The sequence below is a fragment of the Capsella rubella genome, unplaced genomic scaffold (genome assembly GCF_000375325.1).
Source record: "Capsella rubella cultivar Monte Gargano unplaced genomic scaffold, Caprub1_0 scaffold_5, whole genome shotgun sequence".
Classification (NCBI taxonomy): Eukaryota; Viridiplantae; Streptophyta; class Magnoliopsida; order Brassicales; family Brassicaceae; genus Capsella; species Capsella rubella.
In genome coordinates this window covers 10,511,523-10,538,693 of record NW_006238919.1, presented here as the reverse complement: position 1 = coordinate 10,538,693, position 27,171 = coordinate 10,511,523, and the positions used below count along the sequence as shown (strand labels likewise).

At 34.8% G+C, this 27,171-nt stretch overlaps 6 protein-coding genes across 9 annotated transcripts; 3 read left to right on the top strand and 3 right to left on the bottom strand.

Moving 5' to 3' along the window:
• Positions 1 to 116: 116 nt before the first annotated feature.
• LOC17885583 (protein TONNEAU 1b) lies at positions 117 to 2,602 on the bottom strand. Of its 2 annotated transcripts, none has more exons than XM_023782804.1 (7): positions 2,298 to 2,602; positions 1,863 to 1,995; positions 1,541 to 1,629; positions 1,306 to 1,425; positions 709 to 815; positions 449 to 619; positions 117 to 350 (listed from the first exon to the last, which is right to left on the bottom strand). In XM_023782804.1, exons 1-7 carry the CDS (start codon positions 2,382 to 2,384, stop codon positions 308 to 310), a joined length of 750 nt encoding a protein of 249 aa, XP_023638572.1. In that variant the 5' UTR covers positions 2,385 to 2,602; the 3' UTR covers positions 117 to 307. The 2 variants fall into 2 exon arrangements, with proteins under 2 accessions (XP_023638572.1, XP_006291724.1); XM_006291662.2 differs by having other exon boundaries at positions 709 to 827; positions 2,298 to 2,600.
• A 437-nt stretch (positions 2,603 to 3,039) lies between these two features.
• Positions 3,040 to 5,669, bottom strand: LOC17884795 (protein TONNEAU 1a). The gene is made up of 8 exons (XM_006291639.2): positions 5,452 to 5,669; positions 4,974 to 5,106; positions 4,639 to 4,727; positions 4,401 to 4,523; positions 3,797 to 3,921; positions 3,658 to 3,683; positions 3,400 to 3,556; positions 3,040 to 3,303 (listed from the first exon to the last, which is right to left on the bottom strand). Exons 1-8 carry the CDS (start codon positions 5,536 to 5,538, stop codon positions 3,261 to 3,263), a joined length of 783 nt encoding a protein of 260 aa, XP_006291701.1. The 5' UTR covers positions 5,539 to 5,669; the 3' UTR covers positions 3,040 to 3,260.
• A 6,327-nt stretch (positions 5,670 to 11,996) lies between these two features.
• Positions 11,997 to 14,443, top strand: LOC17886762 (AP2-like ethylene-responsive transcription factor SMZ). 2 transcript variants are annotated; one of them, XM_006292253.2, is made up of 7 exons: positions 11,997 to 12,544; positions 12,646 to 12,671; positions 13,079 to 13,109; positions 13,257 to 13,344; positions 13,473 to 13,624; positions 13,855 to 13,934; positions 14,108 to 14,443. In XM_006292253.2, the coding sequence occupies exons 1-7, from the start codon at positions 12,120 to 12,122 to the stop codon at positions 14,320 to 14,322; spliced, it is 1,017 nt and encodes a 338-aa protein (XP_006292315.1). In that variant the 5' UTR covers positions 11,997 to 12,119; the 3' UTR covers positions 14,323 to 14,443. The 2 variants fall into 2 exon arrangements, with proteins under 2 accessions (XP_006292315.1, XP_023638665.1); XM_023782897.1 differs by having other exon boundaries at positions 13,855 to 13,935; positions 14,064 to 14,443.
• Positions 14,444 to 14,908: 465 nt separating this feature from the next.
• Positions 14,909 to 18,294, bottom strand: LOC17886270 (pentatricopeptide repeat-containing protein At3g54980, mitochondrial). 2 transcript variants are annotated; one of them, XM_023782563.1, is made up of 3 exons: positions 17,755 to 18,294; positions 15,558 to 17,667; positions 14,909 to 15,384 (listed from the first exon to the last, which is right to left on the bottom strand). In XM_023782563.1, the coding sequence occupies exons 1-2, from the start codon at positions 18,196 to 18,198 to the stop codon at positions 15,610 to 15,612; spliced, it is 2,502 nt and encodes an 833-aa protein (XP_023638331.1). In that variant the 5' UTR covers positions 18,199 to 18,294; the 3' UTR covers positions 14,909 to 15,384; positions 15,558 to 15,609. The 2 variants fall into 2 exon arrangements, with proteins under 2 accessions (XP_023638331.1, XP_006290589.1); XM_006290527.2 differs by having other exon boundaries at positions 15,558 to 18,294.
• A 106-nt stretch (positions 18,295 to 18,400) lies between these two features.
• Positions 18,401 to 20,426, top strand: LOC17886340. The gene is made up of 7 exons (XM_023782564.1): positions 18,401 to 18,498; positions 18,572 to 19,052; positions 19,192 to 19,309; positions 19,504 to 19,613; positions 19,726 to 19,811; positions 19,934 to 20,079; positions 20,227 to 20,426. Exons 1-7 carry the CDS (start codon positions 18,417 to 18,419, stop codon positions 20,278 to 20,280), a joined length of 1,077 nt encoding a protein of 358 aa, XP_023638332.1. The 5' UTR covers positions 18,401 to 18,416; the 3' UTR covers positions 20,281 to 20,426.
• A 1,279-nt stretch (positions 20,427 to 21,705) lies between these two features.
• On the top strand, positions 21,706 to 25,505 carry LOC17884892 (protein disulfide isomerase-like 1-3). The gene is made up of 12 exons (XM_006290761.2): positions 21,706 to 22,304; positions 22,751 to 22,880; positions 23,269 to 23,434; positions 23,515 to 23,633; positions 23,716 to 23,796; positions 23,972 to 24,058; positions 24,192 to 24,266; positions 24,357 to 24,425; positions 24,541 to 24,621; positions 24,716 to 24,850; positions 24,951 to 25,007; positions 25,134 to 25,505. Exons 1-12 carry the CDS (start codon positions 21,751 to 21,753, stop codon positions 25,296 to 25,298), a joined length of 1,719 nt encoding a protein of 572 aa, XP_006290823.1. The 5' UTR covers positions 21,706 to 21,750; the 3' UTR covers positions 25,299 to 25,505.
• The last annotated feature ends 1,666 nt before the right edge of the window (positions 25,506 to 27,171 follow it).

Here is a 27,171-nt window from a genome sequence, read left to right as displayed (position 1 = left end):
CTAAAATTTGTCAAAGTCTTGCGTTTGTTATACAGAAAAGGTTTAGATTAACGACTTAACTGGGGCAATGTTTTATTCTCTTTGTGAGGACAAATATAACTGGTCGATAGTCTTACTTTTTCCAAGAGCTTTGTCAAACAGATTTCTTTTGAGAGACAACACAACCACAGACAAAAGGCGTAATAAAGAAACCAGTTGCAACATTTAAAAACATACATAAACAAAGACGCAAACAAACCATACACACACAAATATTATATATATATCAACGTATGTACTACTAATTCACAAGCTGATAAGCGTTTGATCAATCTTTCCCTTCTTCTTCACTTGATCCATCCCCAGCATTCCTGAACCACAGCCAAAACCCAATGGATCAGACTATCACATTCCTCAACTTGTAAGGTATATATAGGATATAAGAAGAGTGAAGAATCTTGAAGCTTACCTCCAAGATGATGTTAAATTCCGAGTTTTCCTGTCCAGCTGAAGATTTTCCAGTGCCGTCGAAGCTTTCATCACCTCTTCCGGCATATCTTCACTGTCGTATCTCCAATTGTATTCGTCATTTCTGTACCCAGAGGTAGTGGTTCCAGATGCTTGAGATGCAGAAACCGGCCTGCCCATTTTAATTAAGCATGCCAGACTCATAAGCAACATGGAAGATTAAACATCTTTGATATGGCAAAACAATGAATTTGGAGTTACCTTCGTTGAGGTAGTAAGCTATCAGATGATCTGCGAGGAGGATTTCTGGAGTCGAGGCTTGATGAGGACTCCGTTTCACACTCTCTCATTGAACTACCGCCCATGACCTGCGTCATGTTCTGAAGTAAAAATCATTTAAGAAAAAATGTTAGATGACTAAATCTGAGGAGTATACAGCAGACAAATTAAAATGGTTTTACTATTAGAGAATGGAAACATAATCCTTGGATGTGACAATAACTTGAGGCTTGCAACTTACCGAACTTGTTTTTCATATCTCTGAAAAAATTTGATATCGAGTAAGACACTTTATTTACTTGGAAAAAGTGAGAGGTCTTGAGTACAATATAACAAGATTTTATGTAATTTGGTATTTGTAAAGCTTAGATGTAACCAAGATGTATGGTCATCTTCACTTAAAGAATAGGATTTGATAACACTTAACGCTCGGAAATCACCTACCATAGCTGGACTATTGTAATTTCTAATAAGTACGTTGTCAAGCTTGTAAACAGAGAAAACAAGGGATAGGTAGTAAAATCAGATTTCCTCTTTGCTGCAAACATCTTCACAGGGAAAAACAGAAGAAATAAATACCTCGAACTTCAAGAATCCTTGAAGAACATCCAGAAGAAGCGGTCTATCTCCATTTCTGGTGAGCTCATAAACATTGTTGCTACTAAAGTCACGTACCTCAGACTTCCAAGAATCTTTTGCCTTTGCATAGGTTTTCAGGCAGAATGCAGATCACAACATCAGTTAGAAAGTTCATCTTCAGCCTACTTTTAACTTAAATACTAGAAAATCAAAGAAACAAATATATATTGATTACCAAATTGCATTCTGGTTGGTAAACTTTGAGGGTGTGCTTTAGTTGCGCCCAGTCCAAATATTCACAAATCAATGCAGATAGCAACCTGCCTGCATTTTAACATTTATAAATTGATGAAGATGACCTCCTCAAAAAAAAAAAAAGGAGACACATTTTGAAAAAAAAAAAAAAAAGAGAGCCAATAATTCTAAGTATCAAGAAAGCATGGCAAGGTTATGAATCAAACAAAAAAGACTTGCCATGTAGAACCAAACCATTCACAGAGAAAAAAATCAAAAGATAATAGAGAAGAGTAGTACATGCAAAAACTAGTGAGAAAAACCTGAAGGAGAAGCATGAAGCTGCCTTGCACGATCATTACAGCTTCCCAACAAAGCTGGAGGGAGTCCTTCATTGTTCTCTATGACTCTGTCCTCTTCTTCGATTGCCTCAAACACACTTGCACGGAGCTCAGCCTACAGAAGCAACTCAAATATCAGATTACACCATTTTAACAGACTCAGACTTCAAATTAGGATACAAACTTGGGGAATTCAGATGCATAAGTAAACAACAACATCGAGAATATGTCAAAGACGTCAGATCCACTAAGCAAAGATCTAAAAGCACGAACCCTAACAAACAAAAAAGAAGCAGTTAATGTACTTCAAGCTAATTTCTTCTCTGCACAAAAGAATGTTGTGCTAAAAATTTGAGGCATCCGAACAAAATGTATTGGCAAGAGAAAGACAAAAAGAAAAAAGAAAGAAAAAGTTACCCGGATCTTAGCGAGAACACCTTTCTTCTCAAGGGTTCGAGTGACCAAGGTCTTGAGATCCATCATCTCTCTTGTATAATCGTCCATTGTTTCCCACTGCCAAATTTGAAGGTCAGATCCCTCTTAGCGCAATCGGGATTTGGTCACCGGAGAATTTGAAAATGCCGTTCGGAGAGAAGAGTTGAGCTGCGTCAGCCAGAGTGGCTTCTCGGGGTTCTTTATTTTAAAACTTTAAACGAAGAAGAGAAGACTGAAGAGAGAGTGAGAAGAAGAAGATCACAACATTTTACAAGGGAAAAAGTTCAAATATCCATATTAACAAATTTACAACATCAATTAATACGAAACACAAAAAAAAAATCTCAAACATTTTTTACTTTCTGTTTGGTAACATTTTTATTATCTTATGGTTTATAAATTTGAAAAACCAGTGACTTTTTTTACTCTTAAATTTAGCCAAGAAAGTTATTTCTACTGAAATTTTGAATCCAAACAAAAATTAAAAACATTATTGGATTAAAAATAAATATGTTTGGATCCAAGTGAAAATTGAGAACATTAACTTAAAAAAAATATTGCATATAGCAGAGAATGAGATTAATGACTTTGAAATTTCTACACTATTGACAACAAAGAGAGGAACTCACTAGAGACATAAATTTTTGGACGACCATTGAGAAACACAGATAAAAAGAAGTGCATTCTCAACTGCTAGTTAAACAAGTTGCAACCCACATTGTGCTTTCTTTGTGAACTCTTCTCTTCCCAAAAACAACTCAGAATAAAACTTTTTAACTGATTCATTTTGTTTTTAGGGACAACCAAAGTTCTAACGGAGACAGATGTTCAGCGAAAACAAAGAAGCTAATGAAAATGCAGTTGCAAATAGAGAACATATATATCACTCACGTACACAAACCATTATCTAATCCAGCGGCTGAATTTTTTTGTCCAAACCCTAAATCAGTCTCTCCCTTCTTCTTCATTTGCTCCATCCCTCACATTCCTACAACACAACCAAGCCCCATGGATCAGATTTACCACAGCTTGTTTCTCATTTCAATCTGCTTTTCAGTTCATCATAAGAGCCTTGAAAGCTTACCTCCAAGACGATGTTAAGTTCCGAGTTTTCCTATCGAGCTGAAGATTTTCCAGCGCTGCCGAAGCTCTCAATACCTCTTCATGTGCATCTTGATTACCGTGTCTCCAATTGAATTCGTCTTTTCTGTACCCAGAAGCAGACAACCCGGCTCTTCTATCTAAAAATAAATAAATCTTCTTGAATTTATTTCGTATGAAAAATCATGAATCATATATGTTTCAACTAATACTTCAAAATAATAGGGAAATGATGACTAACCTGATCCTTGAGATGAAGAAACCGGCCTGCCATTATTTAAGATATGTAAATCAACCATTTCAGACTCATAAGCAACATGGAAGAGTAAGAAAAAAAAACTTTGATTTGGCAATGCATGGTGTTGGAGATAAGCGTGTACCTTCGTTGAGGAGGTAAGCTATCAGAAGCAGATGATCTGCGAGGAGGATTTCTGGACTCAAGGCTTGATGATGACTCTGTTTCTGACTCTCTCCTTGAACTACCACCTGTGCCCTGCGTCATGCTCTGAAGAAAAAAATCATTACAAAAACTGTTGATCACTAAACCTGAGGAGCATATAGCAAAAAAAGAAGAAGATGATAATAGCTATACTGTAAGAGGATGGAAACATTAATCCTTGGATGTTAATAGAACTCAAGGCTGGCAATTTGCTACACTTGTTTTTCAAATTTCTAAATAATTCTGATCATGGATATGACACTTTATTTCTTGGAAAAGTGGGAGGTAGCAAGTACAAAGTACCAAGATTTTATGTAAGTTGGTGTTTGCAAAGCTTGAGTCTAACCAACTTGAATTGGTCATCAACACTTATAGAACAGGAACTGAAAAAATTACAACCCAGAAATCACATACTACAGGTGGTTATTGTAATTCCTGAAGTATGGTAGTAAAAGCTTTTAAACCAATAGAAGAGGTTGTAGATAGAAAAATTCAGTTCTCCACTTTGCTGCAGAAATTCACAGGGGTAGCAAAGAAAAACATACCTCAAACTTCAAGAATCCTTCAAGTACATCCAGAAGGAGAGGTCCACTATCTCCATTTCTGTTGAGCTCAAAACCATTGCTGCTACTAAAGTCGCGCAGCTCAGATTTCCACGAATCTTTTGGCTATGCATAGGTTTTCAGGCGGAATGCAGATCACCAGATAAGTGAGAAAAGTTCCATTCATAATATTTAATGAAATATAAATTTAAAATCAAAGAAAAAGAATATTGTTGATTACCACATTGCTTTCTGGTTGATACACTTTGAGAGTATGATTTAGTTGTGCCCAGTCCAAGTATTCACAAATCAACGCAGATAGTAACCTGCCTGCAGTGATCAAAGATTACCTACTTAACTGCACGAAACCTCAATGTTCATAATGTTTAGGCATGAGAGAAAGCAAAGTTCGTTGTTGATACGATATCAACAAGAAAGGGGTCACATTGTGAACAAGCCAATAGTTATTGAGTATTAACAAAGCATGGCAGGCTTGTAAATCAAACAAAGTTGTCCAAGACAAGATGCAAATGATAAAAGAGAAGAGTAATACAGGCAAAAACTAGTGAGAAAAACCTGAAGGAGAAGCATGAAGCTGCCTTGCACGATCGTTACAGCTTCCCAACAAAGCTGGAGGGAGACCTTCATTGTTCTCTATGACTTTATCCTCTTCTTCAATTGCCTCAAACACACTTGCACGGAGCTCAGCCTACAGAAGCAACTAAACTCTTAGCTGAAGTATAGAAAGAAAAAGAAAAAAAAAACAGCAACTTTACAATACAGCTGCCAGTTAAGTTCACATTGACAGTACAAGGCAATTGGGAAATTTACATGAAAAGTATCAAGATTCCAGATGCATAAGCAAATTAACAAAAGTCGAACATTTCAATCTGAAAGCAGGAACCCTAGAAATGTAAGCTATTTCAAACTAATATCTCCTCTGTACTCGTCTCCCACACCAATATCTGCGAAAATTTGAAGCACCCGAGTAATGTATGGGCGCAGAAACTGGAGGAATCGCAGCAAGAGATATAAATTAAAAAAAAAAAGTTACCCGGATCTTAGCGAGAACACCTTTCTTCTCGAGGGTTCGAGTGACCAAGGTCTTGAGATCCATCATCTCTCTTGTATAATCGTCCATTGTTTCCCACCACCAAATCAAAGTAAGAAAATTTTAGGTTTGTGGTAGTACAAACAATTCGATTTCGCGAAATTTGGGGAAATCCGAAAGATGGCCGTCCGGAGAGAATGACGTTGTGAAAAAGAAAAAACGAAAAATACTATTAAAAAAAAAAAAACAAATCTTTGCAGAGGAGCCATTTTTCTCCACACCTATTTCAAATGTTACCCCAAAAGATCAATAGTTTCCACTCTCGTCCCAAATTTTAATTATTTGACATATTGCCCCCAAATAAGCATTGTTTTTTATAAAATTTGGAAGATGCCAATTTAACATCGTTTTGAGATCTAATTCAGACAACACAGCTTTTGTTGGCAAAGGTTATGTTAGAGAGGAGTTAGCCTGCTGTTACTTTTAACTTTAATTTGGATAGATGAGGTCACAAATGTTACCCAAAAATAAGAAATTATCATAGTAGCTCTTGTTTTGTGCTGGTCTAGGCTCTTATCTTGTGGGCATATATGACTGACCAGTGAGGCAGTGACAACCATATGATATAGAACCTTTAGAAGTCGATTGAATCAACCAAGCATTACATGTCTCGCTCACAAGTTGGGCATATATCACACTGTGATAATCTTATATCTAGATGATCAAATCGATTATCTTAGATCTAGAGTGTTTGATCTAAGGGATACTATCAAAATACATTACGTGTATATATTTATCGTGACTACATAAATGTATATCAAATATATAGGTCGATATATAATCCAAAAGATACAATACTACTATTATATCATAATATTAGAGTCTAAATATTTTAGAGTGATTGAAATAAAAATCTATGAGAGCAATATTTTAAAGATGTAGCAATCTTTTTATTTTGAGTTAGTTTTTTTGGATTAATTATACTGTAAACATAGTAAGGTATCAGAACATATAGTTAAATCAAATATACCTATAATTTTATTACTAATATGATTTTGTCATATATAATTAAGTGATATGTCTCCTCGTGATATTTATGAAATATTAAGTTTAAATAATTTATGTGTTTGTATTGTCTATCTACATCTCAAAAAGGTTGTTTAGTATCCAAAAATCTTATATGAAATGGGATTAAAACCATTGAACAATATATATAAAATATGTATTTTTTAATATAAAAGATGTATTAGTCTTTCTTTTTTAATATAACTTTTAAGTTTTAGGATTAGTTATACCAATACGTGATTCTATAAAGAGACATTACGAACGTCTCTGACGTATATATGTTTTAAAAATATAAATAATTTCTTATATAAATCAAGACAAGTGTAAGAGTATATCAATGGAACATAGATATGTAACCAATTCCTTTAAAACTGTCCTGACATGGCGGCATAACTTTAGAGTATAATAATGATGGACGAAATAAAGACGAAAATAAACTTTCAAAGCAACATTAAATCCAGCATAATAAACTGTTAAAATTGGAATGGATCAGAGTATTCTCGTTGTGTACTGCCACACTATAAAGATACTCAACAACGAACATTTGTTTTAATTCTGATCCAGGATTTGTCGATTCTTCATTTAAAAAAAAAAAAAAAAAATTCAGCAATCACTTCTAGTTCAACAATATTTCAACAATCAGATTAACATGTTTAAAGAAAAATCTTTATGGAAATGCGTTCCGTCAAAAATATACAGATGTTTGTGATAGACTACATGTCTTAACGTGTATATATAAAAATGTATCTGCACAGATGATATATAGATGTATTTTCTTTTTTTTGTTGGACAAGAGATGAGAGACGTCTTTTAATCAGAATTATTCAGTTGTTTCTCGATACCAGATTGTGACAAAAATAAAAATAGAAACACAATACGTTTCTTAGAACTAGAAGAATCAGAATCTATCTTGATTCTTGAATAGAAACCATATATATATATACTCACAAGTCACATTCTTCTATAGGCTATAGCAAAAAACGAATCTAAGAACTGAACACTAAAACGGTGCAGAGAGCTATAGTTTATTTAAGACTTTAAAAGAGCACATGTTTATTATATCAAGAGGGGCATTACCGTCGTTTCAACGGAAGCAACTTGGAGGCATGAGAAGCGAGGAGGGGAAGCCACCACGTCACTCGAAACTGTTCCGACATCACATTCATATGTGCGTCAACCATTAAAACCGAAAACGTTAAAACAAAAACAAAAAAAAAACATTTTCTTTTTCTTTTTCTTTTTCTTTTCAAGATTGTGAACAACAACAACAACAAGAAAAAAGAAAAAAAAAAAACAGATCAATCAATCAATCATGAAAGAATATGGTTGGGTTGAAGTTGAATCCACCATTATTAAATCTTATAACGTGCTTCATGCCTTTCCCACTCGTTTCTCTATCGTCCCCTTGTTAATAATAATACGCCTGTTCTGTTCTACCCAACCAGCGTCATACTATTTATTAATCTCAGCAACCTCCTTTGTTTCGTTTTTCTCACATTCAATTTTAGCGTCAGAGAATAATTACAAACACTAGAGCTGATTTTAGATAACGTTTTTGATATACCTACAAACGTAAATTTATCTGCTCCCACGTACGAATTAATCTATATCATAGGGTACCTCTTTGTTCTCAGAATTTGGTTCCAACAACTATACTTAGGTTAAATTTAAGTTTCACTCAGTAGCTGATCTTTTGTGTATTTCTTGTTGCTTCCTTGTTTTTTCTATCTTTTTGCCAAAGCAACCAAAACTCTAGGTTTTCATTATGTAAATCCGAACCCCTTTCATTATATATGATATTTACCCGTTAGCAAAAAAAAAAAAAAAAAAAAAATTTAACTACACAAAACGGATATTGGAATTAAACAAAATACTGTATGTACATATGTGTTGAAAGAAATAATGTGGGGAAAAGACGAATTAATGAGAAAATGCTTAAATTATATGTTAGTGGTTTCAGAACCCTGTGTTCCTATACATCTTAATTCGTTTTTTTTTTTTAATTATTTGAGCCAACAAAGTAAGTATGAGTTTTTTCAGCTATATGTTTCAAAAGTCACAAGCTAGCTTAATATAAAGACTTCAACAAAAAGTTTTTAGTCAAAAAATTTGGGCCAAGTTGTGCAACCAATAAATGAAATTCATGTGTTGATTAAATGTTGAAAGTTTGAAAACAATAAACACAAGTGCACAGTTAAAAAGCACGAAATTAACCCCCTCATCGGGAGTAAAACTCTGTATATATATGACTCTCTCTTGTTTTTGCATATATGAAACGACGTTAATATATTATAACGAGAACATAGCTTATACAACCATAGAAAGAAATGAGAGCAGTACGTCAAGGCTTGAGTGTAATAAACTTTGAAGTGTAGGTTACTTCAAAATAGATTATCATGGATTATTTGTGCACTGCAAGTTATGTAAATAAAGTAAAGTAAGAAAAAGAAAAGGTTACCTTGTGTTTACCCATATTGCTAGGAACGACCACAAGGAACAGGGAGAGATATTTTATTGTAGTCTTACCAAATAAGGAAAGGGCAAGATTCCTTAAAAAAATCTTTTTATAAAAACATTGCTTAGAATAAATAAAAACTGACGGCTGGGATTAGAGAACCAACTTATCATGAAATCTATCTATCATCAATCATATAAATAAATAAATAAATAAAAAAGAGAAAAAGAATTATTAGAACGAAAAGATTTTTGGAGGGTGAGTGGTTGAATTATGTGACAATTGACGTAACCTTCCACTGTCCCTCTGTCTCCATTTAAGGTTTTTTCATCTCTCTCTTTCTTCTTTCTTTCTTCTTCTTCTTCTCAATTAGAGAGAGTGAGTAGTTGGCAAATAATATTATTGGACCCATATATCCTTTGTGTTTGGGACCTAAATTAACGTGTAAACATCACACCCTCCTCTTTCTCTCTTTTATTCTATCTTTTTTTTTATTCACTCATTGACCATAACACATTTTATCAATTCTTTTTATTTTATTTTGTACTTACTACATATATATAGTTTAGTTTATGTTGTGGTCTATATTATCTTCCTGTTCCTCCAATTATTTTGGTATCGAAGATCCATTCGCACTCTTGAGGAAACGAAACTGTAAGGATAGTTTGAATATATCTCTAATGATTTGTCTACAGTTTCTTTCAAAAATATAGTCCTTAATAAAATGAGTTAGTCAAAAAATATATATGTACTTTGTTTTAATATGTTTCTTTTCTTTTAAATACCACAATCCACAACTAGGTTTAGAAAATTACTTCCAAAAAAAAACATTTATATAGTGGTAAAACTCTTATTATACATATCAAAGATATTTTTTTTTTCATAAATGGTTTTTTGTGAAATATAAAAGAGAAGATTAAAAAAATAATTATACTAAGAAGAATAGAATGTGTCTAAAAATATGATATCTTGAAATAAGCTTTTGATATGACATGGCAGAGGAGATTATACACGAAAAAGAAGATCCACAAAGAGTTGGAGAAGAAATAGGATGAAAATGCAATTAGTTTCTCCATCTTATAGATCAACCATAACCTAAAAATCATCAATTCTCACGAAATTTTAGTTGTCGTAAATTTATTACTATCGGAGATGAGAAAATACTTTCATTTTCTTTAAAAAAAAACTTAAAAAAAACTGTCGGTCTCTCTAAAGTTATCCGTATATCGAAATCTTTAATTTAAATGGAAAAGAGTTGTTCTTGGCCAAAAAAAAAAAAAGGATTTGTCGTGATTCGTAAAATGACGACGACACAGAGAAACAAAATGACATGTGATTTCACATTTCACACGTGGGAAGATATAATTAGTATCCTAAAATCCCTGACCGTTAGATGTGTTTTTCATATCTTGGCACGTTTGGAATCACACGAGAGACCTATCTATCAATAATTGTTTTCGCTATATGCCAAAATGATATTTATTATAAAGATTTGTTTTTTTCTTTTTCTTTTACTAGCAAGAAACTAATTAATGTTTGATGACCCGATTGTGTGTTTCATATATTTTCGTAATTTATAAACAGATATTACAATTCTTATATACTAGCAATTCGTTAGCACCAACATGTTAGAAAATAAAATTACAAAAATTTCAGATGTAGTAACATAGAAAATGATTAGTCATGTTATTGTTATGTTACCTATCTATTTTTCCGTCTCATCGGCTAGTTTAAGGTTTCTCGAACATCATAGTTTACGGTTTGGTTTTTTCTTTTCTTAATTATTATGTGGGAAAGCAAAGTAATAATAGACGAATAAGGAAAGTTTCCTAATCAATAATTAATTTTCTTTATTTGGTGATACTAATATATATGTTTTAAGCGTGCACATGTACACACACAAATACAAACACTAATTAATTACAAAAAAAAAAAAAGAGGAGGAATAACGAACCGCATAATTCATCATTATTCCTCAAAATGTTTTCGTCAAAACTATGTTACCAACATATGTATGTATGATGTATCCAACAAATGTAATACTTGTGGTAACTATCCAATTATGTTACTAATTAACGACAAATTGAACGATTGTATAAAAGTTCGGTTAATATTGAAAATTTCAGATATTGACTTTTTGTTTATTTCTTTATAATTGACGGAGCTATCTTCTTAATAACGTACACTTGCCAATTAATAAGAAAACTATAATCCTATTTATAGAATAATTCTACATTCGAGCATGCATTAACAAATGTCCTCGGCCAATAAACTATAAATTAGAAATGGTTGGCCCTTGGATTTATATAGAAAAGCATATAAACTACTCTTCAACCAACCAACCACAATAAAATACGTTCTTTAAGGTTTGACTTTTTGTTTAATCGATACTATTAAATTAAAATGTTTTCTTAAACTCTTTATGATGTTATCAATTTTTCTTAAACTTGTTGATGACTCCATCAATATAGTACTATTATAGTTGGTAGTAAAATTAGATAAACCAACGTCACCACAAGGTCCTTAATTAACCTAGTAGAAGGATAGAAGATGATAGTACTCTGTATATATACGTAATTAAATTAGGCATCTTCATGTCGACTCTTTAAACTCTCTCACCCTACTTGATGTGCGTTTTTAAAAAGATTAGGTCGAGTTCATTAAAAATAATTTTATTACATTCTGTTGAGTTTTTATTCAACAGAATTTTTTGGTTTTTTTTGTTGTTTAAATGTTTTCACATCGTACTAACGCGTTGAGTTAAAACGAGACATTAAAAAGTGTGTTAAATAAAACTCATCGTACAAGCCCTCTCTCTATCTCCCTTATTTAATCAACCAAAAAGGAAACTTATAATATGTAGTACAAAATCATATTATTTATTCGATACATCGTCAAGGCAAGTACATTTGTAACCAAAAAAACCAGTTAGACAAGTTTTATTTTTAATTAAAGTTGAAAAGGCAAATAAAGGGCAAGTGTATCCAATGCAACCTTCACAGTGAACACGTCCCACGTTCTTTTTTTCTTCCCTCTTTTAGAACTCTCTCTCTCTCTCTCTCTCATTTTGACACTTATCCTATCTCTCTCTCCTCTCGCCGGAGAAAAAAGAGCGACGGCGCCGTTTGCTGTAAGCCAAGAGTACTCGACCATGTTGGATCTTAACCTCAAAATCTTTTCTTCATGCGACGAAGATCAAGATCGGAAAGTACCATTAATGATCTCAACCAAGGGTGAAGAAGAATCTAACTCCTCCTTATCCTCCTCCACGGCTTCTGCAGCCGGAGATGCTTTCATCACTTTTGGAATCCTCAAACGTGACGAGGACGTCGCTCCTCCTCCTCCTCCTCCTCCTCCTACTACTCATAAAGAAACAGGAGATCTCTTTCCGGTGGCTGATGCTCGTCGGAATATTGATATCTCGGTCGAGGACAGTCACTGGTTGAATCTGTCTTCTTTACAGAGGAATACACACAAAATTGTGAAGAAGAGTAGAAGAGGACCAAGGTCTCGTAGCTCCCAGTATCGTGGCGTCACTTTTTACCGTCGTACCGGTCGTTGGGAATCTCATATTTGGTAAAACCAATGTAACAAAATCAAATTAGTATTTTTAATTATTTGCTATATTATTTATTCTCTAACTAATTTGGTTTTGGGATTTTGATTAAAAAAATTAGGGATTGTGGAAAGCAAGTTTATTTGGGTAAGTTTATCAGTTTTTTTTTGTTTTTCCTTTAATTATTAGGTCGTGACTATACTTTTGATAACGTGTGTGTTTGTCTATTTATAGTCATGGATACGTAATGAAAACTATGATATATATCGTTGCGATAAATTTGATTTGTAGATTTTGTCTGACAACTTCTGTTAACAAGTACCGCTAAAAAAGTTTATTTTATTTTATTTTTTTCTTTTCCCTTTTTTTTTTTTGTCAACTATCTATATTTTTTCTCTGTAAAAGACAAAACATCATAGAGTACTATACTATATACAGCTCATTACATATGTTTTCGTTTGTTACTTGTGTCTTTCACGTTTAATTTGAACACAACTTGCTCATTTTATAATCTAATTTTTTATCCTCTTCACTTGATTGTTCATTTGTAACAGGCGGGTTTGATACTGCATACGCAGCAGCAAGGTATAAACAAAATTCGATATAAACAATAGACTTAAGTAACATATAATATTTTTTGTTTAATTTTGTCAACATATACACATTAGAGTTTGTTGATTACAATAAAGACATATAATTTGACTTATTAATAAGTGAATATACATATATCAGGGCGTACGACCGAGCTGCTATAAAATTCCGTGGTCTCGATGCAGACATCAACTTCGTCGTGGATGATTATAGGCATGACATCGATAAGGTTAAACCATAGATAAATTATTACGTTATGAAGATTGGTTGATTTCTATACGTTTATTTTTGTCGAATTAATTCTTATATATATATATATATGGATCCAATTTAACCTAATAAAGTTAATACGTATAGATGAAGAATTTAAATAAGGTGGAGTTCGTGCAAACACTTAGGCGAGAGAGTGCGAGTTTCGGAAGAGGAAGTTCCAAATACAAAGGCTTGGCTCTTCAGAAATGCACCCAATTCAAAACTCATCATGATCAGATTCATCTCTTTCAAAACAGGTATACCCATTTTATATAATCTCTCTTTAATCAAGAGTTTCTTTATATTTCGTTACACACGTATGTAGTCTGAGTACATATGGAATATGATATATATAGGGTTGAAATATAATTAATTAAACACCATTCTATACCAAAGAGAAAAAAGAAAATGAATTATGAGTTCGTATATAGTGTTGTGAGTAACTTTGGAATATTCTTAAACGTGTGTGTAAACAACAAATTCACAGGGGATGGGACGCAGCAGCATTAAAATACAATGAGTTGGGAAAGGGAGAAGGAGGCATGAAGTTTGGTGCCCATATTAAAGGTAATTCATACTCCTAGCTAGCTAACATATTCATCAAAATTCTAGCATTCTCTCGCTCTCTTAAGCTACTTGTCATCCATCAATAAACGTTGTCTTTCTTTTATATATATATATATATATATATATATATAATGTTCACAATGATCTTGAACTAAGTCTTGGAATTTCGTCAGCATCGGAAACTATGAAGTTGACAACGGGAGATTACTATAAGGGCATCAATTGGTCCACGATGGGTTTGTTCGGTAAGCAATCATCCATATATCTACCCATGACGACGACGACGACGACCATGAAGCCTTTGAAGACAGTTGCAGCATCATCAGGATTCCCTTTTATCAGCATGACCACTTCCTCTTCCTCCGTCTCCACTTGTTTTGATCCTTAGCTAGGATCGATCTACTCTATACACTCTTTTTAACTTATATATTATATTTTTCTATCTGATTATTGTATATCATCCACAATAAGTTTGATTCTTTCCTTAATGAGTGAGAAATATTTTGCAACTGTTTGTTCTAACTTCAACTCGAATTATATACCAAACTTGGTTAATTATCATCAAGAAGAATATGCACATAGACAAAAGATGATAATATATATATATATATATATAGCGATGCGACAAGATGAACCAAGTTCATTAACATATAGATATAGTATATCGTGACTAAATCGTATTCCTCTGTTTCATTATAAGTGATGTTTTTAATTTCCTATGCAAATATTTAATGTATTTAATATTTTTTGCCCAATTATATTTTACATCATATTTTTTTATTGGTTAAATTCATATTAGTTAATGATGTTTTTATGGAAAATTGGTAAGTTATATGTTTTATTATTTAGTATGACAAAACCTTAATCAGAGGGAGTATTATATAAAACGCTTTTAGTTCGTAATACACGTAGAAGAGCTTTTAATATTGCTATATTAGTGTAAATCTGCCAAGGTTTGCTCGGAAATAGATATCTACCGTTTAATACTTTGCAAAGAAACTTCATGTTTGAACCTTATTTGGCGTACATGGAAAGCAGGGTGTTAAAGTTCCAGAACCACCACAAGGTCAATCGTATAGGCAACTAAAACCAAGCGCTATAAACTGCTTAAACCCAAAACCATCTTTTATGAGCAAAAGCTGATCTCAGAAGCTGGCAAAAGAGAGACATATAAAAAGACATATTGTACGGTTTTAATAACTAGAACCTCGCAGGCTAAGCGAGTTAGCATCGTCTCTATATTATATCACTCATCTCTTCCTATATACCTGTGTGTCAGTTGCAGGTCCTTCCTGGGTTTTGAATCTGGTAGAAAGGCTTCGCGTTTTCCTGTTCCAGTTCAAATCGAGCAGACAATATGTTAGGAGAATCATATGACGAGTTTGATAAGGATTCAGTGCATTGTTTCCATCACTCGCCAACATTAGCTGCTTCAGAAGACATTGAGAAACTGCAACAGAAATAAGAACACTGTGTCAATTCTTCTGGTTTAAATACGTCATGTTTTATAAATTTGACAGAAACAGAAGGCTCTTCTTTGTATCTTTACAGAAAGTGTATAAAGTCTCCATCTTTCATGAATAACATCCATACTAAAACCGTGCAAATTGAAAAGTGTCACACCTTAAGCAATCAAATTATTGGGTCTCGCGGAAAGCCAAGGCTAACTCATCAGTCAATAATGTGCCCCAGTTTCGCCAGACCACAAACTTGCTGCACGCTTAGGTTGAAATTTTCCGACTTTCCCACTAACTAGAATATCAAATGTAGCACCATCAGGTAGAATACCCTTGTCAAGCATCTCATCGTGAAGTCTAAAAGCCTCATCGAGATTTCCTTCTCTATAATGTCCTGCAATCACCGCGTTGTAGATAAGAACATTTGGAGTCACATTATTCTTCTTCATCTCCTCAAACATCTTAACCACTTTCACAAACTGACCCTTCTTGCTGAGACCGTTCACAATTACTGTGTACATGATTTCATCAGGAACAAGACCCACCGCCAGCATTTCTGTGTACAAATCAGAGGCAAGGATCAAATTTCCTTCTTTCAACAGTCCATCAATCAGTGTTGTATATGTACCCAGATCACATCTTAGACCATCTTTCAACATTTTCTTGTACAAATCAAGCGCCGCTACCATGTTTCCCAGATTACGAAATCCAGAAATCAAGCTGTTGTAAACAGGTTGGCTTGGATTCAGTCCTTCTTCCAGGAGTTCAGAGAACAGCGCAGATGCACTTTCCATGTTACTCTTTTTGCAGAACCCATCGATAAGAGCACCATAAGCTGGAATATCGAGTTTAAGACCTTTGTTCTTCATTTCGTCTCTCATTTCCAATGCTTGATCCATTCTATTATTTTTGCATAACCCATCCATCAAGCTGGTATAAGTTATGACGTTTGGAGATATACCATTGCCACACATCTCTCTGTAAGCTGCAACTGCAGAATCCATTTCACCCTCTTTGATTAATCCATCTATAATGCTATTGTAACTCATGCAACTAACACAAAACCGTTTTTCTTCAATCATATTTGCCATCAATTCTCTTGCTTTGGATGTCTGACCTACTTTGCATAAACCATTGATAATTGTTTGGGATACGACCCCGTTGACTTCAATACCAGAAGAAATCATTTGATTCACGACTTCCAAAGCGTTTTGTTCATCATGATTCTTGAAACATCCATCAATCAGAATAGAATACGTGTAGTTATTCGGCTTTAGACCCTTTTCCAGCATATTAGCAAAGACAGTACGAGCCAATTCCATGTTTTTCTTTCTGCAATAGGCAAGCATCACGTTATTGTAAGAAACAACATTCGGTCCAAGACCTCTACTTTCCATCTTCACCAATAACTCTGTGGCTTTGTCTATCTTACCTTGCTTGCAAAACCAAGATAATATACTGTTACATATGAACACATTTGCAAGACCAGTTTCAAAAGACTCGTCAAAGAGTTTCAGTGCCTCTTCCTCTTTCTGACCTCTCAAACACCCTTGGATTATCGTGTGGACATGAAAGACAGAAGGAGTAAGACCTAAACCTTCCATTTTCTTGTAAAACTCAAACGCCTTTGCTATTTCCCCGTTCTTACTAAGCCATTCTATCAGAACCGAAAATGTAACGCTGTTTGGAGAGGGGCCTTCTTTTTCCATCTTATGAAACAATTCCAAAGCACTACCGAAGTCGTTGTTCTTGCAGTATCCCGTGATCAGACTCGTAGCAGCAACTACGTTCATCGGTATCCCACCACTCACCATCTCATCCTTAAATCTAACTGCCTCCTCCATGTTACCTTGCTTCACGGAAGCCAAAATCACAGAAGTATACGTTTGCTGCGACGGGACACACAACGTTTTCTCCTTCATCTCTCTCAATAAACTCTCAGCCATAGCCAAATTGAGCGTCTTGCAACAAGCCTGAACAGCAATACTATACAGTACACCATTCGGTTCTGCCCCTCTCTCGATAGCTCTAGTAAAAGCCTCCAAAGCCTCCTCAGGATTCTCTTCTCTCAAACTAGCTCGCATTAACAATTGCGTTGTGCCATTATCACCATCAACACCAAGGGAAATCATTCTACTGTAGAGTTCCTTAGCTTCAGTCATCGAATTCCTTTGAACTAAAGCACTCAAGGTCCTATTCACATATGGAACAAATGGAATCACACCTAGTTCTAACATCTGATTGATGATATCCACCGCATAATCCGTTTGCCTCTTCTGGGAATAAGCATTCAACAAGTAATTAAAAGCTCGTGAATTGACTTCAAACCCAAATAATTTCGCAGAATCCACCAAATTACTGACCAAAACACTTGGCATTGGAGTTGGATTGCTCGTAGAAACGTACCGCATGAGTAAATCCCTTGCGCGTCCGTAGGTCTCAGGAGAACCAACCAGAACATGAACGAGTACCCAGAAGACGTCTCCATCTTCAAAACTTCCACGCCATGGTCTAGCCCAATTGTAGAACCGAAGAGCAGATTCTGGGTTGTTCCTGCGATTGAGAAGAACGTCGATCACAGATTCATCGTCCTTCTGTTCAGGGCCTTCAGGCTTAGCAGCCAAAAGACTCACTTCGGAGTTAACTGGACTTTCTTCAGAAATGGATCCGTAAACTAGTCTCTGCTCTTGACTTGGATTCTCAGATTCTTTGGGAAACTGAGACAGTGAACAAAAGGGTTTATTATTTCTCAAGCAACGAAGACGAAGCCGTGAAGGGACTTTTCTAAAAACCAGCAAAGATCTCATCTTTTTGGGTTCTCTAAACTATCTTCAGCAGAGAAAAGATGATGGGAGAATGTAAAACAAAACAGAGAAGACTTGTGAATCCCGGAGCTTAAAAAAAAGAAGGCTTAAACCCTAATTTCGGCCACTAAACGAAGTCGTTTGAGGCTATTCCTTTTAAAACCCTCGTCTTTTCCCGTTTTATCTAATTTTCCCAAAGCACAAAGAAGAGAGAAGCAAAAATGTCGAATTGCAGATTTCTCTACCACAACGATGTCATTTTGGAGGCTCCCCCCGTCACCACCTTCCTTGAATCGCAAACGGGTACGCAATCAAAACTACCTAGAGTGTGAAAGTTTGAATTTTGTTTGTTTATTCAGTGTTGTGAAATCTACAGGTGCTTATACAACGACGAGAACGATAAACAATGGCACTAGTTTCTTGTTCTGGGAGAGACATATGAAGAGACTTTCTAGCTCGATTCGTATCCTTTTGAATTCGAAGCCAGATCTTTTGTTCAGTTCTGGGTCATCACCGCGGTTTTGGATGAATCAACCTGTTCCCTATTCGAATATTTACGATCTCGTCAATGGTTCGATGAGCGAGGCCCTGAAGTCTGTTGTGGTCAAGGAAAGTAAAAGAAGTTATGAAGAAGAATTAGCGGTAACTGTTCTTGTCACTGGTAATGTGGAGAAATTGAATAGCTTAGATGATGGGAACAATTGTGATGAGGAGAGAAAGGTTCTGGATTTTCTCGATGTTTGGTTGCATATTGGTTACTCGCCTTTCCCGTTAAGCGTTGGAGAAAACGCCGCGAGTTTGGCTTTGGTTGGTCGTGGTCGAAATGTTGCTGCTGCTAAGTACTCAGACTGGGTTAGGTATTGTGCTTGTGCTCATTTTAACCGATTCTTGAGAATCCTGATAAGTGATAGCTCAATTTTCATGGATTTAGCTTGTGGATTACTCGAATTTTGGTTGTTTCTTTCTTAATTTCGGTATGGATTGTGATTTAGGCAGACTGAGGAAGCCTCTGGAGAAGTTTAGACCTCTTTCGACTACTGAACTTCTTTTGTCAAACGATGGTGATCATTTGCTTGAGGGCTGCATCACCAATTTCTTTGTAGTTTTCCGCAGGGTACTAACAAATTTTGTTTTTTCCCTTAAATATTTTTGTTCAAGCACAAGTCACCAATGTGATTATGATGTTTATTGTCTCTGTTTTAAGTGAGTATCACAATTATGACGACAAGAACTACATTCTATTGTGCATTTTAGAAGTTTGATTTTTTTGTTTGCCACTGCATGATTTACCGTTGGATCTCATTTTAGGTGAAGTCATCTGAAAATCTCTATGGCGGGAGTTTGAACGAGTTTGAGGTGCAGACCGCGCCTATAACTGATGGTGTGCTTCCAGGAGTTATAAGAGACATTGTCATCGAGTAAGAAATTTTATAAAGGCCAGAATATGTCAAAACCACAAATAATGTTTGATTATAGTAGTCTCTGTTTATGGCCTGGCCTGACCAACCATGATTTTGCTTATCTTGACAGAGTGTGTTTAAGCAAGGGGATCCCATGCCGTGAGAGAGCACCCTCGTGGTCTGACCATGAGCTTTGGGAAGAAGCCTTCATTACAAGTAGATATTTTTGACATCCATAATGATATCCAAAAATCTGTTTTCTATCTTTCGGCCGAACACTTTAAATATGTTGTGTGGTGTTTGTTTATTTTAACATCCCAAGAACTCTTTGGATTCAGGTAGTCTAAGGATTTTGCAGCATGTAGGAACGATAAAAGTACCAGTTGGTTCAATGGAGGCATTGGCATGTAAGAAACCTGAGGAGATTCAGTGGAAGGAGAAAAGATTTAAGGAAGGACCTGGGATGATCACTGAATTAATCCAGGTAAAGCTTGTTTCGTTAATTACCCTTTTAGTTAAAATCATAGGTATAGTAGTACTGTTTTGTTCAAGCTATCTTTTGAGTTAATCAAAGATAGAAGAAGAAATACGATAATAATTTGTTATTGTTGTTGTTGTCATGTTGGAACAGAAAGCGATAATGGAGAGATGTGTAGAAGAAGGATTCCCGTTGAAGGCCTTTTAGTTGCTCTTGATGATCTTGCCACATAATCATCATCACTTGTATGATTTAAATTTATCGATTAAACGTTCACAATGCCGTCGACCCTTTTAAATATATGTAGTTGATATAAGTTTATTGTCATACTTATGGTTGTGCTTATGCTTCAATAGTAAACACATATTGAGGATAATTAAAAAAAAAAAAAAAAACCAAGAAGAGACCCCTAATTAAGGGGTACAATATGACCCCTAATTATAAGCAATATAAAGCGTTGATGAAAAAGACTCAGATGGCGTGTTTTGTTTTGGCATGGAAACAAAACAAGTATCCTCTTATATATAAGATGACAAGAAGATATACAACTTCATTTATATATAAATATATATGGATGTTTTTTTTATTTGTTTTAGTTATTGGTGAATGAGTAGGTGTATAATTTTATATATAAGAAAAAACAATGCATGGGTAAAAATAGTAAGAATAATAAAGGGAAGTGGAATCCGATCCAATTAGCATCTAGTTGTATGGCAGTTGCAAAATTTGACATTGTTCTTGACAATACAAACACCCCAGGGACGGTATTGTTCTAGGCAAGCATCGTTGCATAATGCTTTGGCGTTTGGTTTATTACAGATCCCAGGAGCCGCAAGTTTGCTTGGGGATCCTTCACACCTACATTCCGGACATCGGCGTGCGCTGCGACTCTCATCTGCACATTCATTTAAGAAAACAACATACCATATGTAAATTATAAATGACTAAAGTCGTCCAACCGTATGTAACATACCATACATGTCTTTCTTTTTTTCTTTTCCTTTCCTTGTTGTGATATAAGATTTTTTTATAAAATGAATTATGATCGTGTACATGAGATTTACCTATCAAAATCAACAAGCATATCATCCAAAAGAAAATTTTACATAAAGAAAATTAACACTTGATGGATCGATATGGGATGTGATTAACAACAGTAAATGTAGTTACCAATTGACCCATTCTTCCTTGCTAACTATTGGGTAGTAGTAGTACGATGACTTGTTGACACATCTGACGATGAACGTGATCAGTGTATTATAAAAAAAAAAAAAGTAAATCAAGACCATGTGTTGGTGTTATTATGCAATACCAGAAATATAAATAAACTTAGCACACTAGTAACATTAAAAATACACACTCTTGGTTTGCGACTTTGCAACCACGACTCCTCCGCCCTTGTTTTGAATAAATAATAAGGGAATCGGGCCAAGGACAGAATTTTAAGGAGCGATGACTGACACTAGCAAGCACGTCTCTCACTCTCGCCGCTAGATCTAACTCAAAGTCAACGATGACTCACGATTGTCACGTGTCACTCTCTCATTCGATATATCCACGTGACTTCTTATTATGTTCCTTCTTCTTCTTGACCTTTTTTTTTTTTCTTCCTCAAGGAAATTATAAAACCCCAAAAATCCCAAAATCTTAATCGCTACTTCCTACTTCGCAACAACAATGGCGTCGTCGTCATCATCTACAATTATCTCTCTCCTTCTCTTAGTCTCTTTCCTTCTTCTTCTCGTTAACTCGCTTGCGTCCAGTGTCTCGGATCTCGATGAAGAATTGGCTTTCCTCGCCGCGGAGGAATCCAAGGAGCAACATAGCCACGAGGAGCACGATCAGTACCACGACTTCGAGAATTACGATGATCTCGAGCAAGGAGGCGGCGACTTTCATCACGGAGGCGAGCACGGCTACGAGGAGGAGCCATTACCAACTTTCGACGAGAAAGACGTCGCGGTTTTGACCAAGCACAATTTCACGGAGTTCGTCCGCAACAATAGCTTCGCCATGGTCGAGTTTTACGCTCCCTGGTGTGGCGCTTGTCAGGCTTTGACTCCCGAGTACGCCGCGGCGGCGACGGAGTTGAAGGGCGTTGCGGCGCTCGCCAAGATCGACGCGACGGAGGAAGGGGATTTGGCTCAGAAGTACGAGATTCAGGGCTTCCCCACCGTCTTCTTGTTTGTCGACGGAGAAATGCGCAAGACCTACGAAGGCGAAAGAACCAAGTAAGTGTAGTTTGTTTCTTTCTCTGCTGCTCACTCAATGCTTGTTTGAATATAGATAGAGTTAGCCTGTGTTAGGATGAGATGTTTTCCGAAAATTTGAGCTGGTAATCAGGTTTAGTTTTGGCATTGATGATCTAATATCAGATGCTGGAACAGTCCACTGGAAATGTGCAATAGTTACCATAGATTTTGAGATATTGTTTGATTTAGTAGATATATTACTTGATGTTAATGACTCTGAAGAAACTCAGTTATGAATCTTTGAAGTAATTTTGACAAATATTGATGTAGATGAATCTGGGAAGAAGGTTAATTATGATTTAGTGCAATAGAGGCTCATGTCATCTTTCATTTATTCTCATCGGTCGATTTCAATACGATTTATTGGTTGATGCATTTCCACCATTATTGGTGTCCTGGTAATAGGAAAAAACTAAATTTTGCAGGGATGGAATTGTGACTTGGCTGAAGAAGAAGGCCAGTCCTAGCATCCACAACATCACTACAAAAGAGGAGGCTGAGCGTGTTTTGTCCGCTGAACCTAAAGTTGTTCTTGCTTTTCTAAACTCCTTAGTGGTATGTATCCTTTAAATCCAAGGTGTTTGGTGCTTTTCCTTCTTGGATTTATCTATTCTTTCTAACTTCTGTGAGTTGTTAAACATATGCTTTACCGAGTTGTTTACCATGGGACTTCTCTACCTAAAAAAACCCGAAAGGAAAAGAAACAGAACTGTTAGCTTTAAGCATATCATTGCCTATGGTGTTTAGTATGTCAAAGATACAAGTGGCTTCCCTTGCAGTATATGTACAATTGCTGTTAGGTCCTGTATATATTATCTTCCTGTCTAGTGCGTTTTACATTGTGTGACAGAGAGTTTTAAGATGCTGGATTGACAAGTGTGAAATATTTTATTACTAATAATATCCTACTCTGCCATATTTTTCACCATTTTCTATTGCTCAGGGGTCAGAGAGTGAAGAGCTTGCGGCTGCATCCAGACTGGAAGATGATCTCAGTTTTTACCAAACTGCAAGCCCCGATATTGCAAAGCTATTTGAAATAGAAACTGAAATCAAGCGTCCTGCCTTAGTCTTACTGAAAAAGGAGGAAGAGAAATTTGCCCGTTTTGGTAAGACTCCTCAATACATGACTGCTTTTTTGTGCTTTCTAGATTCCTCTATGTCTCTCTCATCAACTTCTTTTTGGCAGATGGAAATTTCACTAAAACGGCTATAGCAGAGTTTGTGTCAGCCAACAAATCCCCGTTGGTGATCAATTTCACTAGGGAAGGTGCATCACTGATTTTCGAGAACTCAGTGAAGAACCAAGTAAAGACCATTTGTCTCTTTAAAGTATTACGTTATTTATTGCTGTTAACTAATGAGATGGCATTTTTAAATCCCTTGTCAGCTCATTCTTTTTGCCAAGGCAAATGAATCTGATAAGCACCTTCCCACTCTGAGGGAGGTGGCAAAGTCGTTCAAGGGAAAGGTAATTTTTTATCTTTGAAATTTTCTGTTGTCATTTTTGCTCTCTTTCTGGAACAATCATTGACAAAAAAAATCACCTCTTGCAAATATAAGTTGCGATTGATATATACCAAAAGGAGAGGTGGATGATAATTTTAGTTATTGAGTCAAAGGGCAATCCTCTCTTTTGTCTGCAGTTTGTTTTTGTTTATGTGCAAATGGATAATGAGGATTATGGAGAAGCAGTTTCTGGATTCTTTGGTGTTACCGGCACTGCCCCTAAGGTAAAGTAGTTGGTGTGAAATATCTGTGTTTGTGTTGTTTGTGTTATGCAAATGACACAACAAACCTAATTTTGCATAACGGGGCACTGGAATTGCAAGATTTAAGTATCCATATTTTCCTTGCGTAATGCAGGTTCTTGTATACACTGGAAACGAAGATATGAGGAAGTTTATTCTGGACGGTGAATTGACCGTAAAGAACATTAAGGTATGCCCAACATTCTATTTTGTGTGAAATTTTAATGGTTTCAGGACGTGTTGTTCGTTATCTTGAAGCAATGAATTTGTTTTAAAATAGACACTTGCGGAAGATTTCCTAGCAGACAAACTGAAGCCTTTCTACAAGTCAGATCCACTACCTGAAAATGTAAGGCGTCTGACATATTTTAACACACATCTAACATCCTCACACAATACTGATTCACTAGCTTCTAAATGAAACACAACAATACTAATTCACTAGCTTCTAAATGAAACCGCAGAATGATGGTGATGTTAAGATCATTGTGGGCAATAATTTTGATGAGATTGTTCTTGATGAGTCAAAGGATGTTCTTCTCGAGGTAATTATCTATTAAATTGTAATTGAATCGTTAGAGCTTTGCTTTATACACATTTTAGTTATATATATCTAAAAAGCATGAGTTTTTGTCATAGATATATGCTCCTTGGTGTGGCTACTGCCAATCATTTGAGCCGATCTACAATAAGCTTGGAAAGTATTTAAAAGGCATTGACTCGTTAGTTGTAGCAAAGATGGATGGTACCAGCAATGAACATCCTAGAGCAAAGGTAACTAAGAGCCAAATTAAGAAGACATATTATGAAAAAGCTATTGGTTGATTCAAGATACAGAGATCTGATTTTGTCTGCTGAATCTTTTTTTGTTCAGGCTGATGGGTTCCCAACAATCCTGTTCTTCCCTGGTGGAAACAAGAGCTTCGATCCGGTAAGCAAAGCTTGTTCACTATATCAAACAGTGTTTCCAAAACCTGCAAATTTTTTTTTTCTTATGTTACTTTTGAGTACTGAAGTTGTTAAAATTGTTGCTCATAAAAAAAAAAAAAAAAAACAGATCACTGTGGATGTAGACCGAACAGTAGTGGAACTGTACAAATTCCTGAAGAAGCATGCATCAATCCCATTTAAACTTGAGAAACCAGCGACGCCTGATGCCGTGATCTCGACCAAGAAAGCTGATGAGAAGATTGAAGGTGATAGTGGCAAGGATGAGTTGTGATGATCCTTGCTAGGAACAAGAGAGTGTGTAACAACAACAACAACAACAACAGGCTATATATAGATGATGACTCTTCTTTCCCATACATGATAGAAAATGTATTGTCCTTGGTTTTTTAAAAAAATTTTGTTGTTGACTTTTGTTGTATGCAATGAAATAAAAAATATATATAAAATTTGGGGGTTTAAGGATGCATTTTGATTAACACATTGATTGATTGATTGATTACGACGAGGAGGCCACATGATTTCTTGTTCTTTTCTCACATCAAATGATAAGTTTGGGCTTCATAATAACAACTTTTGGCCACCCCCATACGCACTTTCAAAGTTGAAAATAGAATGAACTTGTTTTTAAAAATTAAAAAATCCAATCAAGATGATAAGAAATATACATACAAATCAAGAAGACGTAAGCGTCACATTTGTTTTATTCAGAAAATACTTTTTAACGTATTACTAGGGATAGACCCGCACGTACGTGCGGGGTTGGTTGCAAAAACTTAATTTATCATCAAGTTTCCAATATTTGTATCGACATGATAAGAGATCCGGATCGAGTGTGAACCGAATGAGTGATAAGTTGGAAATCAATTAAATTTGTTAACTATCATGTCACATAAACCAATGAAACACATTAAAACTTTTGAATAAAATAACATAAATATAGATATCAGGAGAGTGAAACCCGTTCACTATACATGTCTTACAACAAAGTGAAATATTTTGGTCCACCCACATGAATAAATAGTATGTCTTCGGCTTGCCCGTTACCCATAATTCTCTTTTGTATATTATTAGAATTTGTTAAGATAATAATTTTTATTTTCTAAATAACCCGTTCCCTTTCCGTATCTGTTATTTCTTGTCCCGATATTTGAAATATTTAAGTAAATTGAAACTTACTTTTGCTATTAAAATTTTGCTATTAAAATTTCATATTCATGTATCATACCCGTCATTTGATATTTGAAAGTTAAAACTGAATTTTAGTTTCCAAATTTTTTTATATCGGCTTGTTTTAGATGAGAAATAGTTTAGATAATTTTTTTTTAAAATTACCCATGCCCTTTTTGTTCCCATTCTTTCTCTCTAAGATAAGATCATATATTTTTTTAATTAAATTACCTGTTCTCTTTCCGTATCCGTTATTTCTATCCCGATATTTGAAATAATTAAGTAATTTAAAACTTACTTTTTGCTATTTAAATTTCATATATTTGTATCATACGCGTCATTTGATATTTGAAATTTGAATTGGAATTTAAGTTTCCAAAATTTTTATATCGTCCTTTTTCTTATGAGAAATAATTTAGATAATTTTTTTTTAGAATTACCAGTTCCCATTTTCTACCTGTATTTTCCCTCTAAGATATGATTATATATTTTTTATATAAATGAGATCATTTACTTTTTTTTTTTAAAACAACATTATATAGCTTTTAATTAATTAATTAAGTTACCCATTCTCTTTCTGTATCTGTTATTTCTTGTCATGATATTTGAAATATTTAAGTAATTTGAAAAACTTAATTTTGCTAGTTAAGTTTCATATTCATGTATCATACACGTAATTTGATATTGAATTTAAGTTTTCAAATTTTTTATATCGTCTTGTTTTTAATAAGAAAAAGTTATACATTTTATTTTTGAATTACCCGTTTTCTTTTTGTACCCGTTCTTTCCTTCTAAGATAAAATTATGTATATATTTTTTTTTATAAATGGCATCATTTACATATTTTTTTAAAAACAACATTATATTTCATCTAATTAACAACATTTAAAAAACAAATACCGTTAATTATTAGGTTGTAGAAACATATAGCCTGTTGAAGAAATGTAAGCAAAGAGTCACATTTATAAACTACGAAC

Bases quoted from the DNA above. Each gene is read 5' to 3' on its own strand.
- LOC17886762 (XM_023782897.1), top strand. From the start codon at position 12,120: ATGTTGGATCTTAACCTCAAAATCTTTTCTTCATGCGACGAAGATCAA. The intron at 13,625-13,854 runs GTATACCCATTT...ACAAATTCACAG, and splicing joins ATTCATCTCTTTCAAAACAG to GGGATGGGACGCAGCAGCAT. The intron at 13,936-14,063 runs TAATTCATACTC...TATATATATATA, and splicing joins TTTGGTGCCCATATTAAAGG to TAATGTTCACAATGATCTTG.
- LOC17885583 (XM_006291662.2), bottom strand. From the start codon at position 2,384: ATGGACGATTATACAAGAGAGATGATGGATCTCAAGACCTTGGTCACT. The intron at 1,996-2,297 runs GTAACTTTTTCT...TTGCTTCTGTAG, and splicing joins GTGTTCTCGCTAAGATCCGG to GCTGAGCTCCGTGCAAGTGT. The intron at 1,630-1,862 runs GTTTTTCTCACT...GTTAAAATGCAG, and splicing joins GCTTCATGCTTCTCCTTCAG to GCAGGTTGCTATCTGCATTG.
- LOC17886340 (XM_023782564.1), top strand. From the start codon at position 18,417: ATGTCGAATTGCAGATTTCTCTACCACAACGATGTCATTTTGGAGGCT. The intron at 19,053-19,191 runs GTATTGTGCTTG...TGATTTAGGCAG, and splicing joins AAGTACTCAGACTGGGTTAG to ACTGAGGAAGCCTCTGGAGA. The intron at 19,310-19,503 runs GTACTAACAAAT...ATCTCATTTTAG, and splicing joins TCTTTGTAGTTTTCCGCAGG to GTGAAGTCATCTGAAAATCT.
- LOC17884795 (XM_006291639.2), bottom strand. From the start codon at position 5,538: ATGGACGATTATACAAGAGAGATGATGGATCTCAAGACCTTGGTCACT. The intron at 3,557-3,657 runs GTTAGTCATCAT...ATTTATTTTTAG, and splicing joins TTCTTCATCTCAAGGATCAG to ATAGAAGAGCCGGGTTGTCT. The intron at 3,304-3,399 runs GTAAGCTTTCAA...GTTGTGTTGTAG, and splicing joins AACTTAACATCGTCTTGGAG to GAATGTGAGGGATGGAGCAA.
- LOC17886270 (XM_006290527.2), bottom strand. From the start codon at position 18,198: ATGAGATCTTTGCTGGTTTTTAGAAAAGTCCCTTCACGGCTTCGTCTT.
- LOC17884892 (XM_006290761.2), top strand. From the start codon at position 21,751: ATGGCGTCGTCGTCATCATCTACAATTATCTCTCTCCTTCTCTTAGTC. The intron at 22,305-22,750 runs GTAAGTGTAGTT...TAAATTTTGCAG, and splicing joins TACGAAGGCGAAAGAACCAA to GGATGGAATTGTGACTTGGC. The intron at 24,059-24,191 runs GTAAAGTAGTTG...TGCGTAATGCAG, and splicing joins TTACCGGCACTGCCCCTAAG to GTTCTTGTATACACTGGAAA.